Source organism: Oreochromis aureus, linkage group 4 (assembly GCF_013358895.1).
Source record: "Oreochromis aureus strain Israel breed Guangdong linkage group 4, ZZ_aureus, whole genome shotgun sequence".
In the NCBI taxonomy this organism is placed as follows: Eukaryota; Metazoa; Chordata; class Actinopteri; order Cichliformes; family Cichlidae; genus Oreochromis; species Oreochromis aureus.
Genome location: NC_052945.1, coordinates 24,527,986 through 24,550,368, shown reverse-complemented (window position 1 = coordinate 24,550,368; position 22,383 = coordinate 24,527,986). Strand labels below are relative to the sequence as shown.

At 38.7% G+C, this 22,383-nt stretch overlaps 1 protein-coding gene across 5 annotated transcripts; it reads left to right on the top strand.

The window, feature by feature from the left end:
• The first annotated feature begins 321 nt into the window (after positions 1 to 321).
• On the top strand, positions 322 to 21,417 carry atf7ip2 (activating transcription factor 7 interacting protein 2). 5 transcript variants are annotated; one of them, XM_031728506.2, is made up of 15 exons: positions 322 to 460; positions 10,329 to 10,401; positions 11,239 to 11,361; positions 12,986 to 13,054; positions 13,239 to 13,261; positions 13,373 to 13,413; positions 13,505 to 13,539; positions 13,712 to 13,757; positions 14,606 to 14,679; positions 15,739 to 15,897; positions 19,696 to 19,732; positions 19,879 to 19,949; positions 20,115 to 20,264; positions 20,354 to 20,541; positions 20,765 to 21,417. In XM_031728506.2, the coding sequence occupies exons 2-15, from the start codon at positions 10,330 to 10,332 to the stop codon at positions 20,973 to 20,975; spliced, it is 1,299 nt and encodes a 432-aa protein (XP_031584366.1). In that variant the 5' UTR covers positions 322 to 460; position 10,329; the 3' UTR covers positions 20,976 to 21,417. The 5 variants fall into 5 exon arrangements, with proteins under 5 accessions (XP_031584366.1, XP_039467430.1, XP_031584367.1 ...); XM_039611496.1 differs by lacking the exon at positions 322 to 460 and adding an exon at positions 3,295 to 3,349; XM_031728507.2 differs by lacking the exon at positions 322 to 460 and adding an exon at positions 9,062 to 9,250.
• Positions 21,418 to 22,383: the final 966 nt, after the last annotated feature.

Here is a 22,383-nt window from a genome sequence, read left to right as displayed (position 1 = left end):
TCTGGTGAACCACGGTCAGAGCCACAACTGGAGAAAACTTGGAACAGTGTTAAAGCTTCCCTGAAGTGTCTGCCCTACAAAAATTACTCCAAGAGCACATCAACAGCTTTATCCAAGAGGCCACAAAAGAACCCACAACAACATCTAAAGAACTGCAGGCCTTGTTTCCCTCAGGTAAGGGAGGGAAACAGATTCATGATTACAACAATAAGAAAGAAATGGCGTACATGGGAGATTTTCAAGTAGAAAACCCTCCCCCGTGGCTGAATTAAAAGAATACTGCAAAGAAGAGTGGGCTAAAATTCCTCCGCAGTGATGTGAAAGACTCATTGCTTGTTAACACTTGATTTGCAGTACTGTTTTAATCCTGTGGGTGGCGCTAAGCGGGTTTTCCAAGCCGCCAATAAGAAGAAGACGAAGAAGACGAAGAACGCGAAGAAGAAATCAAGCACAGCAGAAGGTACCGTGGCTATAAACGCTCATTTAATTTTTAACTCTCTGTTTCGAAACTACGGCAGGATATGATAGCGGCCCTTTCTGTCTACAAAGAGCGACTCTGTTGCTTTTTAATGGTTTGCTAACCAGTAGACTGGTTTCCAGTGGTCTCAAATAGCTAAAAGTTAGCGAGAGGTTTAATCCATTTTTATCAGATTCATTATTCGGTGGTTTTTTGTTTGTTTGCTTTTAAAGCATCATTACATTATCCAACATTACGCGAGAGTGAAAAAAGTTGGCATTGTGTGCAAAGAAAATGAAATTATATAATTATTATTATTAGTAGGAGTAATAACGGAACCCTCACAGACGGCTTCCTGTATCATCAGACTTTTACAGTAGGACGCCGGTAGCTCTAACGGAGCTCAGCGCTGTATCACTGCATACTCAGCGGGTTTACTGGGAAAACTAGAACCAATACTCTAAATACATTTTGTACAATGCTTTCCTTTATTTGTGAAATTATATTTTATTTATATTTTATTATTTAACGTTGCTATAAAAGCGTCTGGACTTCTTTAAGTTTCCTTGAAGACGTTTCACTTCTCATCCAAGAAGCGTTATCTAATTTTAATGGCAGAAAAATCCTTTAGGAGCATTGTATCAAGTGATAAGAGGTGTTCAACTCTGAAGTCCAGTATCATGAATCCAGCATCATAGGAGTGAAAAAGACAAAAAGCTGCGTTGGCGGTTGTTGCTGGCACATGGTAGCTATCTAATCGTTCTTGACACTGCAGGTTTAGTGAAACATGTCAGCATCACAGGATCAAACTTCCACCAGACTAAGGAAGTGCTAGCTCTTTTTGCACAAGCCGATAGGCAACAGGCGCGACAAGGGAGCATGTTTGAGTGAACACTGGATTGGCATTTTAAAAGCGCTCCTGTGGCTTCTTGATGAGTGAGTTAACCTCAGCAGCAGTAGCATGGCTTTGGGAATAATTGTGGCTTGTTTGTGTAGCTACTGGTTGTCCTGCGGCTTGTTTTGCCACCAGTGTATTGATGTAAAAAGATTCAGATCCCTGAATGCGCTTTGATTGGTGGACTGCCTTCCTGTTAACCATAGGTGTCAAACATTCAGCCCAAGCTCGCTAGTAGTGAACCTGGCAAAATGCACAACTTCTCACAGTTCCCCTTTCTGTGAGTGTAGAGAAGCTGCATATTTAATCCCCGAGACCGTTTAATTTACAGGAGTGCAGGTTAGTCACATTAAACAAATTTTGGTGTAATAAATAGTAGGGCTGCAACTAGGGCTGCTCGATTATGGCAAAAATGATAATCACGATTATTTTCACTGAAATTGAGATCTCAATTATTTGACGATATTTATTTAACAATAACAATGTATTGAATAATGGCTTTAAAGATTGTCAAAAAATAATATAAAATAGTGTGCAAATACTGATTACAGTGCAAATGTTTGCAATATAAAAAATAAATGAAAAATGTAAACATCTATGTTTAGTGAACTTCAAAATACTGCACAATATTTGATCCACGTCTGACTCCGTGAACCCATAATGTTTCCACACCACTGAAGTCGTTTTACCTCTTTTCAACCAACGGCATTCTTTCTTCAGCAGCCATTATCCTCTCCTCTCCAAATAACTTCTGCTTAGCTTTCCGAGCTTCCCTCGGGTCCTCTTAACTGTTGTGACGCGTGTTCGAAACGCAGAGAGGTGCGCTCGATTTGTCACACGGAGCAGCGCGAGAGTAAAGCACGAGGGAGGTGCTAATAATCGGCTCAGTCATTTTTAATGATCGTTGAAAACCCAGATCGTAATCTAGATTAAAATTCGATTAATTGAGCAGCCCTAGCTGCAACTAAAGATTATTTTGGTAGTCAACTAATCTGCCAATTTCTCTTTGATTAGTCAACAATTATTTCAGTAACTCTTATCTAACTTGTTCTAGCCTCCATACCTCACCTGCTCAAGTCTGCCCACTTGTGAATATCACTCCGTCTCACCCCAGAGCAAATTAAAATAATGATCTAGGAAACATATGAATTGAAAAAATGTCAAATTAATCTATAGGATTACTCAATATTTCATTTCATTTCATGTCATTTATTTCTTTATTTCACACAGTTCAAACAAACCAACCACAATATCAAATGTCAGGTAATACATATTAAAGTGCTAGTAGTATTTAATTTAAAAAAAAGTTCAAATAAGAAATTAAAAATGGCAAGATTTAAAATAAACGTATTTTTCCAGTCCAAAGTAACAAGTTAACAAAGTTTACAGATGATTAATTTCATAAATTCACGATTGCAGTGGACATGCTCTGGAGTGACGCTTGCTCTAATCTTTGAGATGATGCTGTCTGTCATGACTTCAGCCATTTGACAGGTGCAAGAGCCTCTGTACAGGACAAACTCATCTATACGCCTGTGCTTAATACTAGTAAAACAGAACAAAACAGAATAAGAAAAGACCGTTACTACTTACAAATTTGGTTGTCTATGATAGTTTCTCAGATAGTGTATTGTTCAATGCCAATTACACTGTTTAACTGATTACATTTATGATTAATTACTGATATGGCCCAACTCACAGATTAACAACCTAACATTAGGTGGACGTAGGGCAGCTCAATTAATCGAATTTTAATCTAGATTACGATCTGGGTTTTCAACGATCATTAAAAATGACTGAGCCGATTATTAGCACCTCCCTCATGCTTTACTCTCGCGCTGCTCCGTGTGGCAAATCGAGCGCACCTCTCTGCGTTTCGAACACGCGTCACAACAATTAAGAGGACCCGAGGGAAGCTCGGAAAGCTAAGCAGAAGTTATTTGGAGAGGAGAGGATAATGGCTGCTGAAGAAAGAATGCCGTTGGTTGAAAAGAGAGGTAAAACGACTTCAGTGGTGTGGAAACCAATGTTCCCTCTGTTACGGGTTCGAAATTGAGGATGAGAGTAAAACAATGATAGTCCAGAAAAGGTCGTTCAAACAATTGATTTTAATGAATGCACGCAGCGTGGAGAGGTGCAAACTGCAAAACAGTTGTACATCTCTACCCAAAATACACTCTAGATTGCTTTTATAACATCAGGGTATTGTAACGCCCCTTCTTGCGTTTACAAGCACATAATTTGCATGTACAGAACATTCATGTATTTAAAGAATTAAATGCAAACACAGAAGTTCTTCCTTGTGGCATACTCTTAAGAATATGGTGATGATCTAAGGCCTTTGAGGTCACCATGGGCTGGACATCCTTCCGTCACCTGTAACTAAGCAAACTCAAATACCACAAGAAGCTGAATACATTCAGGCCTTTGCTCAGCTACTATTTTACTGTACCAATATACTCAGCATATGAGTTATGATACATATATATTTAACTCAATCATTTTAAAGTAGTTATAACTGCACCTGTAATAAACATGTTAATATTTGATTATGATAACCCCTATAATATAAATTATAACATAATGCCAGCAGCTTCAATAAACACTTTGATGAAATGATAATTAATACAATGTTAAGGATGGTGGTTATATACAGTTCAGCAGTGACCTAATTTCTTTAAATATTACACCTCTAAGCTGCGCACGTGCGCAATTGCGCACTGCTGGCACGGTCTCTGCGCACAGAAAATCTGCGTTGCGCACAAAAAAAATCTAACCTGAATTGAAATTAAAATTAAAACTTTAACAATTCTGTTTTGCAGTGTTAGTCAGTAAGTGACCGGCTGCTCCTGTATGGGATTAGAACGATGCCACCTTATCCTATAGTCCAGCCAATAATGCGATTCACATTTGTATATACCAGCCAATCAACGTCGCTGACAGGCTATGACAGCGTCCTTATGTGCCAGCTAGCAAAGCGGCGTGGCTGATGTGGAGTGAAGCCACATTAATGACAACGTGTACAACCATTGGAGATGTGAGCAGGACGGACGGAACAATTGATGGAAAAAGTGTGGACTTTATACCAGTTTTTAAATTGTGTTGATAGGCCACGTAAAACCAGAGTTATGATAAAAATATCTGCAATGTTTGGTTTTCTTCCTGAATACTATTGTTGTTTATATTTACTGCGGGAAGAAACGGTAAAAACGGCGTTTTATAAGGAAAACCTCGAAAGCACTCTCCGCCTGTGAGCAAAAACAAAACCAAAAACCCCCCACCCTTTCCTATTGGTCGAAAAAAGTACCGTGTCGACCAGTCAAAAAATGATATGGCAACGTGGCATCTAGTTGTTAAGAAACGGGGGGAAGTTTTAGGAGTGACGGCGGTGTTCTGAGATGTGAGAGATTTGAGACGTTTAGCGTAAATCTTGTGTAGTTAGTGTGTAGTGTAGTTTTGCTGTGTGTGTCAGAACAATGAGGCGGCTGCTGAATGTTACAGGTGTTACAGGAGTGATACATCTCCTGTTGTCAGGCCTGCAGGTATCAGGCTGTTGTTCTCCTTTATCTCATAGGGGACAGAAATTATTTTTTGGAGTGGCACAAATAATTTGTGTGGCATCAAATTTGATGCAGAACAGCTGATTGTTCTGTAAATAGTTTGAAATGTTTATTTAAAAAAACGCCTTGGCTGCATTTAAAAAAAAAAATAGCTGCAAAAAACTTTGTTTGCCAAACTGAGTTACTTTTTTGAAGTAGTAACTATATAATTAATTGCTCAACATTGGTCATTATATACTGTATTTGGCAGACAGAGAGTTATAGGACTGTCCCAGACCACAGACTCATACTCATAATACAAGTCAGAGCTTTATGAAAAAAAAGAAAAGAAAGTTGTGTTTTCAAAATTGGAGTTCAAGTTATTTTTACTTCCAATAGTGTTAACATACTACACAGGTCATGAACAGGATTTTTTAAATTTTCATTGTAAGTGGGCTAAAGCAGTTAATTAAAAGTCGTCTAACATAAATGTAAATGCTGTAATTTTATTATTTTAATAAACCATGTAACTTGGATGGATTAGATGCTGGCGTGACCACAGTGCACACGTCTGATGTCGCTCACAGTGGTCCAAGGGATCGCTCAGGGAGTTTGTGTGTTCGCTCAGACACATGAAATATTTGAGGGACCATTGGTGGAAACATTATGGGTTCGCGGAGTCAGACGTGGATCAAATATTGTGCAGTATTTTGAAGTTCACTAAACATAGATGTTTACATTTTTCATTTATTTTTTATATTGCAAACATTTGCACTGTAATCAGTATTTGCACAGTATTTTATATTATTTTTTGACAATCTTTAAAGCCATTATTCAATACATTGTTATTGTTAAATAAATATCGTCAAATAATCGAGATCTCAATTTCAGTGAAAATAATCGTGATTATCATTTTTGCCATAATCGAGCAGCCCTAGGTGGAAGAGGTTTACTATTCACAATAAACCATAATATTAATGTGAGAAAACGAGCTAGGAGACAGTGTAGTTACTCCTGTTTAATGTTTTACTGTCACATTTCACTCATTAGCTAAAAAAACGTAACCCCTGAAAACTGACCCAATCAGAGTTGACGTCACAGCTCCAGGGTGCCGGTGTTCCAGATCAACTGGCGTTGGTCGAACAGATGTGTGGCAGTCTTGCGTTTCAGAAGCTGCTACCGACAAACCAGCAAAAAAACCCGCCAAATGTGTCATCTGTGACATTTGTGAGGTTATCTCAAACACACTCCGTCAGTCTTGATGCCGTTGAACAACAAAATGTTTAAAAATGACGCGAGTTTACCTGGTGATATCCTCATGCGCGACGCGATCGCGAAAACAGCAAACAATTAATACCACGCCGGTGCTGTTCACAGGACAGCAAGAGTAAATGATCGGGAGACTTGTCGTCGTTATCGTCCCCCTCGCACGTTTTATTTCTCCGGTTTCAGCGTTTTTGCTTCACAACTAAAGCGTGCAGTTTACTTTGTGTGCACTAACATGGACTCGAGTCAACCAGCGCCACCTCTGGCCAAGTGCCACAGCCTACAGCCAGATCAACTTGTGACACACATCTGCACCACGTTTGAATTCGTTTCATGCACAACACATTTGTACCTTTTGTTACGGGTTCGAAATTGAGGACGAGAGTAAAACAATGATAGTCCAGAAGAGGTGGTGCAAACAATTGATTTTAATGCACGCAGCGTGGAGAGGTGCAAACTGCAAAACAGTTGTACATCTCTACCCAAAATACACTCTAGATTGCTTTTATAACATCAGGGTATTGTAACGCCCCTTCTTGCGTTTACAAGCACATAATTTGCATGTACAGAACATTCATGTATTTTAAGAATTAAATGCAACACAGAGGTTCCTCCTTGTGGCCTACTCTTCCGAATATGGTGATGACCTAAGGCCTTTGAGGTCACCATGGACTGGACATCCTGCTGTCACCTGTAACTAAGCAAACTCAAATACCACAAGAAGCTGAATACATTCAGGCCTTTGCTCAGCTACTATTGTACTGTAACAATATACTCAGCATATGAGTTATGATACATATATATTTAACTCAATCCTTTTAAAGTAGTTATAACTGCACCTGTAATAAACATGTTAATATTTGATTATGATAACCCCTATAATATAAATTATAACATAATGCCAGCAGCTTCAATAAGCGCTTTGATGAATGATAATTAATACAATGTTAAGGATGGTGGTTATATACAGTTCAGCAGTAAACTAATTTCTTTAAATATTACACTTTCAATTGTGTCTGTTTGTGCGTCATGCAAATAAACCTTTGAAAAGAATGAAATGATATCATATATTTATTATTGGCCTACATTTGTACAAAATTCCAAATTATATACACAAAGTCATAGAAATCACCACTCCAATTGGTCATCATGATTTTAATATTCTCTTTTTCCATAACAATGAAATACGCCTTGAACAAATATGACACATCAATAGTTCATTGGTGTTGTCACATCACATCCTGTAAGCATCTTCTGTCTGTGTCTTTTCTCTGGAAATGAATATTTCCAGCCAATATAGGCAATCCATCAACATGGCTGGAGAGTTGGTAGTTATATACAGTCTGTATAAGTGTGGTTAATCTAATGAACATTTGTAAGGAGATGGCAGTTACTGTGAATTTACAGCAGGTGATTAGTAATAAACAGTCAGACAATGACCCTGACAATCTCATTCAATCTTGCAGATTGAATGCACCTTCTGAAAGTGGTACCACACAGTGTGTGTGACTTCCCCTGTGCAGAAGGCGACTACAAATGTTGTGGGTGCTAAATAAACAGAAAAAATTGATCCCTGTTGTCTTTGCTTACTGATTGTTTTTAGTGTTGACAATCCACATTGCTGGGATTGCATCTTTCAACATGTTTGTGGGTAGATTTGGATGTACCAGGGGTAAGTGCAGCCACTCAGCCTCAATGTGATCATAGCAGCAGGTGCAGATGTGTCACAAGTTAATCTAGTAGTAGGCTATGGCACTTGGCCACAGGTGGCAGCAGTGGACTGACCTCCATTGGAGACTGCTCCAGCCGCTATGTGATAGTGGATCTGCTACAAATTGAAGATCATATGCAAGTTTTGGAAATTAACCCTTGTATTATGTTGAAAAACAAAAAAATGACATTGATTTTGTTGCGTACGGGTCCCGTACTGTGTAAATCCACTCAGAATTGTCAAGAAACTGCAATATGACAATAGCAACTTTATTTTCCATTAGATAAACATGTAGAACACAGACATACAACACAGTTTGACTTTCCATAACTATTTTAGGAACAATTTGGTAAAGGTTTTTTGTTCTTACAAACACATTTCTGGGCAAGTTCTTTTGAACTTGCCCAACGTTCTCAGTGTTTCAATGTTCAACATTTTCAATTTTGTCCACATGATGAACAGAATGTAACTGTGTGCTTTCTGCAGATGTACTTCTTGCATTTCTCACAAAAGGTGCTTGTTTTAAAACAGGAATCTTCCTAACTTACATTTAAAACAAAAGATTTCTACGTCTCCTCCAGACTCAAAAACAGATGACAAACCAATCGACACACCTGAGTCACTGACTTTCTTCAATCCACTCACTCTCACTGGCTCTGTTTATAACTAATCACTGTGTAACTGCTGTACATTCACAGTAACTGCCATCTCCTTACAAATGTTCATTAGATTAACCACACTTATACAGACTGTATATAACTACCAACTCTCCAGCCATGTTGATGGATTGCCTATATTGGCTGAAAATATTCATTTCCAGAGAAAAGACACAGACGGAAGATGCTTACAGGATGTGATGTGACAACACCAATAAACTATTGATGTGTCATATTTGTCCAAGGCGTATTTCATTGTTATGGAAAAAGAGAATATTAAAATCATGATGACCAATTGGAGTGGTGATTTCTATGACTTTGTGTATATAATTTGGAATTTTGTACAAATGTAGGCCAATAATAAATATATGATATCATTTCATTCTTTTCAAGGGTTTATTTGCATGACGCACAAACAGACACAATTGAAAGGTACAAATGTGTTGTGCATGAAACGAATTCAAACGTGGTGCAGATGTGTGTCACAAGTTGATCTGGCTGTAGGCTGTGGCACTTGGCCAGAGGTGGCGCTGGTTGACTCGAGTCCATGTTAGTGCACACAAAGTAAACTGCACGCTTTAGTTGTGAAGCAAAAACGCTGAAACCGGAGAAATAAAACGTGCGAGGGGAACGATAACGACGACAAGTCTCCCGATCATTTACTCTTGCTGACCTGTGAATTGTTTGCTGTTTTCGCGATCGCGTCGCGCATGAGGATATCACCAGGTAAACTCGCGTCATTTTTAAACATTTTGTTGTTCAACGGCATCAAGACTGACGGAGTGTGTTTGAGATAACCTCACAAGTGTCACAGATGACACATTTGGCGTTTTTTTTTTGCTGGTTTGTCGGTAGCAGCTGCCACACATCTGTTCGACCAACGCCAGTTGATCTAAACGCCAGTTGATCTGGAACACCGGCGTATTAAATGCTCGTGCACTGCAGTACTGCTGTCAAAGATGGAAAGCTGTCTGCATTTAAGTTTTTTTTTTTTTCTGTGAAATGCTTTCAGATTTTTAACAATTCTTAGTTTCCATTTTTCCGTTCGTACAGCGTTCTTCTTCGTTAGTATTGAGGGCAGTCTTGGCAGACGATATCGATGATACTGTCCCAGTAGCTTCCTGTAGTGTGCTGCACTTACAAAAACACTTTACGATGTATTAGTATTAAGACGTCCAACAATAAAATTATATTTCGAAAAAATTTTTATAGTCAACATTGATTATGTCAACAAATCGTTGCAGCACTAATAAATAGAAGAAGCCCGCATCAGGGCTTTTAAGCTTACACTGTAAAGAATAAAGAAATAAGAGGCTAATACTTATAAAGGAGTAAGAAAACTTTAAAATTGATCAAAATACAGTTAAGCATCCCAATTTTATGCCCTCCTTCTTTGAAATGTAAACATTTTCCAAAGCTATCCAGTGAACGGGACTGGACCTTTTGGTGGGCTGCTTTTGGCCCACAGGCTGTTTGTTTGACACCTCTGCTATGAACCTTTTCTTGAGGCAGTAAATGGATTTTAGGAGCAGAGTGCAATATTCAGATACTTTTCATTCTTGAACTTAATGTCTTACCTTGTTTTCATTGCATGATGATCATGATTGGAAACGGCTTATGGGTAATATACATGTAATATGTTAAATGTTGCAAGGTATGGGCAACATTTTAAACTGTTTTAATGCAAGTACCTTTCATTCTTTCTCTGCAAAGCACAACCTATTTCCATGAGTTACACTCTTGCTACTCGATGCAGAGTAACACACGCCACTAACTAATGTTCTGTTTGTGCGTCTGGATGAAGAATGAAGAGGCGGCCCCTGACTCCAACTTTTGCTAGAGCCAATAACATGAAGGTGGACTTCTCCCAGTCAGACGTAAGAAACAACGTTGGAGTTTGTGTGACTGTGTTAGGTCTGCACTCACAGGCCTTGCTAGCTCAGAGACTTATCACCGTGAACAAAAGCAAGGCAATCGGAGCTCAATCGGTTTTTACTTGCATCCCAATCAGGATCTTGGGGCTCCAAGCTCCTCACCTGATCCCAGCCAACTTCAAACTCCAGCCTTCCCTCACAGCCTTTTATTCAGTGAAAGCACAAACACCCCATTGTAAAACCCATATGGTGTTATAAAAGCTAAGGCACTGTGTGTGTGCATGCATGTGCGAGCATGTGAGTGCATGTCTATGTGTGTTTGTATATGTGACTTCCTGGTTACAACCGTTTAACAATATCTCAAGTCATAAAAGGGTCATCTCCCCTCACCCCATATGACTTAACCCCTTTAACGGTCCACCATATACAAGCATAGGTGAGCCCATAAAGGGCAGGAAGTGAACATTCCTTACCAGATAAGGAAACCAGAACCAAACAGTCAAAACACTGTATTTTTTGTTCATTAACAGACAAGCATTATTACTTGATCCTATGTGGATTCCTATTAATTATGGTATGACTAAAATTTTGGGCACCCTATTATGGGAACGCTTAGGGGGAAAATGTTCTACTCCTGAACAATGATGTAAACAAGACTTTTTGTAAATTACCTCAAGACATTCAGGCCGTAGCTTTTAGATTACCTTCACAGCCCTTTCCTGAAAGAGCCTTGAAAATCTGTAGATCATAAATATGCTGTGTGTGCAAGACAGCTACAAAATATATATTTTTTTCACTTGAAAACTGAACACAGCAGTATACATGTGTTTTTGCATACAGGTGCAAAAGCTGATGGAGCAGGAGGTTCCTACTGCAACTGAAACTAAACTCCAGGGTTTAATAGAAAGTATTCAAAAGCTTGAAAATGGAGTGAACTTTGAAAGGTCCATTGAAAAACTTGAGGTCAGTACTGCACATGCTTACATATCTGTCCAGTTTTTAATTAATGCCCTGTCTCATGTGTGGACATATTCATCGCCGACCATTGTTGTTTTCTTGTTTTTCCGGTCTTTCTTCTTGTCTCTCTTCATGCTTCCCTGTCTTAATGTCACCAAGCTATCTTAAAATCAGTCTCTAGGTCTGTCATGTTCTTTTTTTTGTGCATTTGTTCCTAAATTTTAGAGCAAGTGGTAAAACCTTTGGGCATCTATTCTTAAGTTCTGCTTTCTTATATTGTTTCTTAGTTTTTCTTGATTAGAGGGAATCGAGTTGAATTTGTGTGCTCACCTTTTTTTTGCAGGTCTAGAGAGTCTGCAACTCCAGTTACTTGGGGAAAATACTGTTTATTCACCGATTATTTAACAAGTGTTTGTGGCAGGTTGCTTGCTGTTAATTGGTAAAAATGTCCGTAAAGAGGGCGCTGTGCCACAGAACCTTCTCTGGTCTCTACCAGATTGCCATGGTTGCCTGTAGTTTGCATGGGAGACAACGGCCTGACTCCTAACACTTGCTAACTAAAAAATGAGCAGGAGTGAAACTTGAAGAAGTGTGAACCCTGACATAAAAGTTGTATTTTTGAATATCTCTGAAACCAATGCTTTTCAAAAAGTCTAACTTTTCCTTTTTCTTGAAGATGAGCTGTCTTAATTTCCTGTTGCTGTTGTACTCCTTACAGTTTCGGTACTGCTTAGCGAGTAGTTGGCGCTGCAAATAAGTCAGTGTCTTGCATCCAAACTAATAAATAGAAGAAACCTGCATCAGGGCTCTTTAAGCTTACACTGTAAAAAATAAAGAAATAAGAGGCTAATACTTACAAAGGAGTAAGAAAACTTTAAAATTGATCAAAATACAGTTTAAACATCCGAATTTTATGCCCTCCTTCTTTGAAATGTAAACATTTTCCAAAGCTATCCAGTGAACGGGACTGGACCTTTTGGTGGGCTGCTTTTGGCCCACAGGCTGTTTGTTTGACACCTCTGCTATGAACCTTTTCTTGAGGCAGTAAATGGATTTTAGGAGCAGAGTGTAATATTCAGATACTTTTCATTCTTGAACTTAATATTTTACCTTGTTTTCATTGCATGATAATCATGATTGGAAACGGCTAATGGGTAATATACATGTAATATGTTAAATGTTGCAAGGTATGGGCAACATTTTAAACTGTTTTAATGCAAGTACCTTTCATTCTTTCTCTGCAAATGTAACCCGGTCATAGATTACACAACCTATTTTCCATGAGTAAGTCAGTGTCTTGCATCCAAACTAAGCCATTGAAGGAATCACGGAGGTTTTTGGTGCCGAACCATATACCTCTTTCCAATTAGTTTCACCTAGCAACAGCAAGTAACCTCCCACAATGTGATGCCAGTTTTACTAACTGATCTGCATGACTGAAGCTGGTGATTCCACTGGGGAAGCTGGGGATTTTTTTTTTCCTTTTTTTTTTTCATAGCGATCGGTGGTTTCCAGGCAGTTGCCAAACCAGTCTCTAGGCCTGTGTGATTGGGGCCTAAGACGAAGTAGTGTTTAAATAAAAAAAACAAAAAAAAATCCAAACAAACCCTAACACACTTTTTTTCCACAGGCTCGAGTTAAAATATTGTCCAAAAAAGCAGAAGCTGCTATTGACTATGTGACAGAGATGCAAAAAAAGGTAACAAAGACAAAATGCACAGTACAATTAATTACATTTTATACACTTTATTGCTTGTAGTGTAATGATAAATGCCTAAGTAGTAATTTTATGGAATTTAATATTGAAACACTATTCACTGTGTACATGCACTAATTTAAAAATCCTAGCGCAACATGATCAGTTTTACCATTTTAACTTTCAGAATGCAGTGCCCTCTCTGGTCAGGTATGTAGAACCAGCTCTAATATTATTAATCTTTAAAAATTAAGACCCTGATGTGAATTTATGATTGTGAATTATTTGATCAGTTTTGTGACAATTTCATTTAATCCGCAGAGCGAATTCAGAAGAAAGTGACATGGAAACTGTTTCACAGAGTAAGAACATACCGAGCACATTAATACTACTGAGTATTTGCATTTCTTGCTGAAATTAATATTTATTCAATGCCATTTTATTTCTCAATAGATGCAACGAAGAATGGAGAACTCTTTCAGATGATGGTAAATATGTAATTGTTTATTTAGTCAGTTTTTTAAAAATGGTTTGAAATCACTTATTGATTTAAAATTTTGTTGGGGTCAGCAGCTTCTTGAAAGGTCTCAGGGCAAAATTTCACAGTTAAACATCTGCATTGGGGTTCTTATTCAAAGTTGATTGGTTCTTTCTATCCAGGAAATCACAAGACAGACACTTAAGAAGATGCGTGCAGACAGTAAAGGTAAGTTTATTCATGTGCAGGAGTTTTTGTGTGTTAAGGTGTATAGTTTTGTATTTGTATGGCTGGGCATGATGTGTGTAACATATGTGCACATGTGAAAATGGGAGATTTACTGATTTCAGTATGTATTCTGGTAATGCTACCAGTTATTAGCTTTTATTTTGAACCCCGAAAGAAGAAAGGGATATACTTCTATTTCACTAATGATAGAATAACCAGTCAAATCTGTCTCAGGGAAATATTTAAATAGATTAATATATATAAATATTTTTAGATTTTTGTCCCAAAGAAGGAATAAAGACGTGATACTTTTAGTTACATGAATTGACTACTTTTGTTGGGGCTTAATCCACAGTGCTGATATAACCAATATCTCATCCCAGAAAACCAAACAAATAAACCAAAAAAAAAAAATCTGTGCAGCAATATGATTAGCATATCTATTTCCTAACTATATCTATTTTTTTTGTTTTTGTTTTTAGTTTTTTGGGGGCACAAATTGGGCAGCTAGCATCTTTGTTATCATGCCGATGATGCAGATCCTTTAAGATGATTTTTACTAAGATGTTCTTAGATTGTTATGTCCCATTTATAAAACGTCTTTACTTTGTAAAACAAGAATATTTTGGTTTCATACATGTCAATGTTTGTGTACCTCAAATCTAAAATGCGTATCTTATTTTGCTTGTGCTAACGTTATTTCTCTGCAGATACAACAAGCGTACACAATAAGCTGTTATAATTCCCTGAAATTTAATTATATGACTCAGCATATGAATAAACTACATCCTTTTTCCTGCTATTTCCCATCCCTTCTGTCACTTGTTATTTTACGTAATCCACAAAAGCTTTGATGGCTGCCATGGCAGATTTAAATGAGGAGCGGCGTCCTCCAACTCCTACCAGCCCATTGGAGTATGAGGTAGGATTTAAAATAAGCAATATTACATAACTGCACATACACTCATATGACTCTTTACTAAGTAAACCTTGCTAGTACTGGATTGGTCTCGCTTTGGCTTCATTCTTCATGACAAGGTGCTGGAAAGATTGCTCAGAGATTTTGGTCCATATTGACATGATAAGTCACACAGTTGCTGCAGATTACTCGGTTGCATGTCTGTCTCCCGTTCCACCACATCCCAAAGGTGCTCTACTGGATTGAGATCTGATGTTTAAGAAACTAGTTTGAAGTTGGTGACATGGTGGGTTATCCTGCTGAAGCCGCCATCGGAAGATTGTTATACCGGGGTTATAAAGGGATGAACAAAGAAACATTAGTAAGAGAGGCTGTGTCATTTAAACAATGCTCACTGGGTGCTAAGTGGCCCAGTGTGTGTCCCACACTAGTACACCAGCACCAGTCCAAACTATTGATAGAAGGTAGGATCCATGGATTCATGTCTTCACGTTGTTTACGTCACATTTTGTTGGAGGAGAAGCCACGATTCATTAGAGCCAACAACGTTTTTCCCATTTTTGTATTTTCCAGTATTGGTTTAACCTCAGTTTCCTGTTTTTAGCTGACATGAGTGGCAGCCACTGTGGTCTTTTGCTGCTATAACCCATCTGCTATAAGGTTTAGATTGTTGTGCGTTTAGAGATGCTCTTCTGCATCCCTTTTGCCCTCTTAGAGATGGCTGTTTCCGAAATACTTAGATGAATCCGTCTGACACCAAAGGCAGTGACACTTTCAAAGTCCCTCTAGCCAACTTTCGTCTCCACTGTGATGCCAAGTTTGAACATCAGCAGTTTGTCTTGACCATGTCTAAATGGAATAAGTTGCTGCTATGGGTTTGGCTGATTACCCAGTTGTCTAATGAAGTAGCCAGTGATTGTATATGCCAGTTATGAGAACTACAGAAGCACACAAAAGTAATGCTGTTTCCATGAGATAATAAATCATCTACCAGCTGAATCTTTGTCTGTTTTCTGTCTTGAGTTCATTTCTCCATCTTTGTTTTTGGTCTCTGTAATTTAGGGACCCGTCGGGTTCATAAAGAAGGAACCCGAAGTTAAGCAGGAAAATGAAAACGGTGTTGAGGAGTTGATGCAGTTTGAGAATCCAAAGGGTCAAAGAGTGAAAGTAGACGGTATTTTTCGTGACAAGACGAGACACACTGATAGAGACGCAGAGCAGGTAATTCAAGTAGAATGCATGTTGGCATCTTTGTCAGTGTATAAAGACAGGATCATGTCTTTCCCTCCCAAGTGGTGATAGCAGATGCCTGCCTCCTCCCTTATCCTGAATCTGTTGGAGGTCTTTTTTTTTTCTAAAGAGAGCTCTTCAGTCAGATAGTTGGGGTTTTATCTTTCTGACCTTTGAGAGGTTTTTAATATATACTGTATTTTCCGCACTATAAGGCGCACTTAAAATCCTTTAATTTTCTCAACTATTGACAGTGCGCCTATGTATGAATTCCCAGTTATGCTTATTGACTTATGTGGTACACTGGCTCAAAAATCTGTCAAAAATGTTTTAGTATGACTTTGGTAAGCTGCACCACTTGATGGATTGTCGGAGCATTACGTCTACCATAGTAATCTGGGTGCAAACTCCGCTTCAGGTCCCAAAGTCAAACGGACACTGCAGCATCACTGAGAGTTAAAAACTCTAAATTCTTTCATTTTTAATAAAATGATCAGTGTTGCTGCTTTACCAGGTGTAACAATTAAGTTATCCAGACATCCATGAAAGCAGAATTTATTAAATTTAACGGAGTAAGAAGTTAGCAGGAAGTTAGCTCACTAGTTTCCACCTAAACATGATATACCATGTACTGACTGAGAGATTTCTGAAAAAATTAAAACGTACAGCTCTGCTATCACTTCCAACATAAATGAAGACAGAAAATTAAACAGCAGTGACGTTTGTAGGTTTCCTGAAGTTGGACTAGCTGGTATACAGTGGCTTGCAAAAGTATTCGGCCCCCTTGAACTTTTCCACATTTTGTCACATTACAGCCACAAACATGAATCAGTTTTATTGGAATTCCAGGTGAAAGACCAATACAAAGTGGTGTACACGTGAGAAGTGGAACCAAAATCATACATGATTCCAAACATTTTTTACAAATAAATAACTGCAAAGTGGGGTGTGCGTAATTATTCAGCCCCCTGAGTCAATACTTTGTAGAACCACCTTTTGTTGCAGTTACAGCTGCCAGTCTTTTAGGGTATGTCTCTACCAGCTTTGCACATCTAGAGACTGAAATCCTTGCCCATTCTTCTTTGCAAAACAGCTCCAGCTCAGTCAGATTAGATGGACAGCGTTTGTGAACAGCAGTTTTCAGATCTTGCCACAGATTCTCGATTGGATTTAGATCTGGACTTTGACTGGGCCATTCTAACACATGGATATGTTTTGTTTTAAACCATTCCACTGTTGCCCTGGCTTTATGTTTAGAGTCGTTGTCCTGCTGGAAGGTGAACCTCCGCCCCAGTCTCAAGTCTTTTGCAGACTCCAAGAGGTTTTCTTCCAAGATTGCCCTGTATTTGGCTCCATCCATCTTCCCATCAACTCTGACCAGCTTCCTGTCCCTGCTGAAGAGAAGCACCCCAGAGCATGATGCTGCCACCACCATATTTGACAGTGGGGATGGTGTGTTCAGAGTGATGTGCAGTGTTAGTTTTCCCACACACATAGCGTTTTGCATTTTGGCCAAAAGTTCCATTTTGGTCTCATCTGACCAGAGCACCTTCTTCCACATGTTTGCTGTGTCCCCACATGGCTTGTGGCAAACTGCAAACGGACTTCTTATGGTTTTCTGTTAACAATGGCTTTCTTCTTGCCACTCTTCCATAAAGGCCAACTTTGTGCAGTGCACGACTAATAGTTGTCCTATGGACAGATTTCCCCCACCTGAGCTGTAGATCTCTGCAGCTCGTCCAGAGTCACCATGGGCCTCTTGGCTGCATTTCTGATCAGCGCTCTCCTTGTTCGGCCTGTGAGTTTAGGTGGACGGCCTTGTCTTTGTAGGTTTACAGTTGTGCCATACTCCTTCCATTTCTGAATGATGGCTTGAACAGTGCTCCGTGGGATGTTCAAGGCTTGGGAAATCTTTTTGTAGCCTAAGCCTGCTTTAAATTTCTCAGTAACTTTATCCCTGACCTGCCTGGTGTCTAAATCCAATCTAGAATCTGTAGCAAGATCTGAACTGCTGTTCACAAACGCTGTCCATCTAATCTGACTGAGCTGGAGCTGTTTTGCAAAGAAGAATGGGCAAGGATTTCAGTCACTATGTGCAAAGCTGGTAGAGACATACCCTAACAGACTGGCAGCTGTAATTGCAGCAAAAGGTGGTTCTACAAAGTATTGACTCAGGGGGCTGAATAATTACGCACACCCCACTTTGCAGTTATTTATTTGTAAAAAATGTTTGGAATCATGTATGATTTTGGTTCCACTTCTCACGTGTACACCACTTTGTATTGGTCTTTCACCTGGAATTCCAATAAAACTGATTCATGTTTGTGGCTGTAATGTGACAAAATGTGGAAAAGTTCAAGGGGGCCGAATACTTTTGCAAGCCACTGTATAATGACGTGCTACGTGATCGCTAGTGACACAGCTATGTTAGCATAACATAAACACAGTGAAGCTGGAGGATGAACGCTAACATTTTTCCACTTGATAAAAGTTAATGTGAGGGTTCCCGATGGTTAGGGACAAATGCAGTCGCATGGCAGGATGCTGTAAATAGACCAAACTTAAGTCAGGAGAACAACTGAGATAATTCATCCACAATACGAGGTTAGTCATTAATATACTGCATCAACATGGGAATGGAGCAGCTGCGAGAGAATTGAACAGAATTGAATCAATGGTTCGGAAGTGGAGGAAGCAAGAAGAATGAACTGAGTAAAGTTTGACTTATCTGACTGTTTTGTTTCGCTTAATGCGCCTTATAATCCGGTGCGCCTTATGGTCCGAAAAATACGTTAATATAAATGGGACATATTTAAGATCATAGTAGATATTGCTGTTAAATTACAGAAAACATATTTTTCATTCTATATTTTTCAGTCAGTGTTTAATAAACGGTTGAAACTTTAGATCAAAAGTTCAGTTGAATTAGTAGCCCATATTCATTTTTAAGCTATTCTAATACCAGTCAAAAGTTTGGGTTGATGGCTTTTGCAACTGCACTTAGGGACACATTCAGAGTTTTTGCAATTTTCCAGACTGACTGAGCTTCAGTTCTTAAAGTAATGATGGACTGTCATTTCTCGTTACTTAGCTGATTGGTTCTTTCCACAATATAAACTTTAGCAGTTGTTAAATAGTCAGCTGTGTACCAACCTGAGTTCTGCACAACACAAATGATGCTCCCAACCCCATTAACAAGTCAAGAAATTCCACAAATGAACCCTGACACACCTGTGAAGTGAAACCCTCATTGAGAGAAGGCCAAGGGTTTGCAGCGCTGACAACAAATCAAAGGAATCTAAAATACAAAACATATTATTTATCCATTTTTTCTTTGCTAGATAATTCCAGATATCTTGCTACATATATATTTTAATGTCTTTAGCTTGTATCTACAATGTAGAAAGTAGTAAAAATAAAAACTATAGAATGAGAAGGTGTGTCCAAACTTTTGACTGGTAGTGTACTACAACAACAACAACAACAACAACAACAACAACAACAACAACGATACTACTACTACTAATGATGATGATGATGATGATGATGATGATGATGATGATGATAATAATAATACATAAATTTAAAAAAATTGCATAATTTTAATTTGAGGTCGATATTAATATTTTATATTTTAAAGCACTTTGATTGTTGTTCTTATAACGTGCTATATAAATAAGCTTTACTTACTCACTTGTTATTATTATTATTATATATTATTATTATTATATATTATTATTATTGTCGTAATAATTTCACCTCTAATTTAGTGGCTTTCTTTCTGCCCAGGAAACCACAAGAAGAGGAGTAAAGAGGACGCATGAAGGTAATGAAGAAAAGTTCAATCCAAGTAAATGTTTGTGAATGTCAACCATTTTTAATTTTTATAACCAATCCCCCTTTTCCTACTTCCTCCTGTCTGTTCCCTTCTCCTCCTTCTCATTTTACATAATCTGTATTAAATTATGTCAGCTGCCACGACTGATTCAAATGAGGAGCGGCTGCCTCCAGTTCTGACTCCTCAACGGCCTTTTCAGCTTAAGGTGGGATGCTTTACTATGCGCGCTCTGTTTTATTTTATTTATTTTGCCACACATTAATGTGTGGAGGCTATTTGAGCACGCAAAAAATATTTCAAGTTCTTTTAAATGTCTTCTCATTTTTGTAATCATTTCTGACATCTTCCATTTTGGCATGTGTAAAACCAGCATGAGTGCATAGCTAAGCAAGAAAAAGAAAACAGTAAAGAAGAGTTTGAAGAGTTTGAAGAGTTTGAAGAGCCGAAGAGTCGAAAGGTGAAAGTAGAATGTGTCTCTTCTGTCGCCACAAGGAGTCCCAGTCACACTGACTCAGAGCAGGTAATACACCCATGCTGAAAACCCATTTTGTTTACTCTACTCTTTGAGGTGCATCACACCCACTCACTTAACTTTCCTTCCTTCCTCAGAACGGGCTCTCGTTACCGCCTCTTCCTTCTAGACCCTTCCCCTCCGTCCTGAACATGGAAGCGGCCTCGTATAGCATCCCTCAGAAACTTGAAGTAAATCTGGCCCTCATCAGAAACCCCAGCGGCCTCTCTATCCTCTGGAAAGTGATGGAGCAAGACCCCTCTGCTCCACCCATGGACAGTTACACGTAAGAAGCAGTGTTGAACTCATCACTGTGTGTCGAGTGTGTAGTTTCTCAGCCCTACAACCAACATGAAAAGCAAAAGGTCCTCATGAGGATCTCACTGTGACGCTGCAGTCAGTTTTTGTAACCACCTGATTGAAACAGCCAATTGTTAGGCTTTACTAGTAATCTTGACTTTAATTTAATCACTTTTGATGCTTTTTTCTGTTCTTTGTCCCTGTTGCAGGATCTTCCTAACTATGGAAAAGGTTAAGGGCAGTGGTGTTTTCCCAGACTGGAATATCCTCGGTGAGGTGAAGGCCTTGAATTTGCCCATGTGTGTGCTGGTCAGAAAGTACAAGCCTGGCCACAGGGTGTGTGCGGCTGTGGTGGGCAAAGATGTATTTGGCCGGTATGGACCTTATAGTGCAGTCGCTACTTCAGTCATACCCGAGTAGTCGGGAAGAGGACATGGAGCCGCCTATTTGAATCTCCAGCTACTCACTCTTGAGTTTGTGCTGGACAGCATGGACAGTCCTTGTGCTGATGTTGTTTCGGGGCCAGTGTTTTGTTCACGTAGTTTTTTAGTGTTTTCAACTACCATAAACCTTGATGGTCGCATGAAGCTAAAGAAGCTGCACTTTGTAACTTGTTCCTTTCATTAATAATTTCGGTTCAGATGGAAAACGGTGAACTTTTATATTTCGAGCTCTTCTTTCTTTGTCTGCCTTCAGATCGTTAAGGACAGTGTTGCATATCAGTGTTAAGGTCACTGTTAGTCAATTAGTGTATTACTTCAAAATATGTTACAGTTTACCTCTAATATGCGTCTCCAACACAATGTTACATTATTATTGTTGTTATTATTAATGTTGTTAATAAAACTTTATTGTGCTCTTTGTGGGGTTTTATTCATTATGATGAATACTTTGGTTTCTTTAATTAATACTTTGGATTTAGATTACTCTAAAGCTGTACACATCACAAAGAAGGTGTGTTCATGCAGTGAGTTTCAGGAAAACTTTCAATAACTGCAAATACACACTGGTTTGTGTGAAGTGATTTCTGTGATGGCAGACTAAGTGTGAAAGGATTCAATGTTTTTTTTTCCGATTAAACACATCGCTCGAAAAATATAAACATAAGGCTCTTTTTCTTTTTGCCCAACCAAAAACTTGTAGTATCAACAAAATGAGACCTCTGCATGAGTGTGAATTGAATTTTCCCTCAAGTTCTGCAACAGCAAAAGCAAACTCAAGGGATGTTGGTTACTATCGTGCGAGATCAATCAATTGGAGACCAGAACAACAAACGACGGAGGCACCAGACAAGTGCAATCAAACGATGAGTTTATTAACACTGGAGAGGAAACATCAGCATATGTCTTCCTCTGACAAAAATACATTGAATGCTGGTTTTATAGCATAGAAAATTAACGCCCACACATACAGGTCAAAAATACATTGTGTACAGTCATTGTTTACAGACAAGGGTACATCTTGTACATCTCTAATAACTATAAACAGACATGTAACTTCTCTTTTCTATATCACTTGCCTTTTAAGGTAATAAACTTCAAGCTTCAGGGTCTCTAAGGGCTAATAATGGACCCTCGTCATCAATCACTAAGTAGACAGAATTGGCGCAGGTCTCAAAAAGAAGCAGAAGACACTTGGGCCTTTGCTCAGGCCTGTTGCTAGATTTAATGTGTATTGTAAGCATGCATGCAATTAACCTGCTATGTTCTCATCTTCCCTCAACATGTATCACCTGGACACTCTCACCAGTGAAGCTTAAAACCCTCTTGGATGGAACATCAACTCTAAACGAGCACAGATATGCAATGTGTATAAAATGAACTCTACC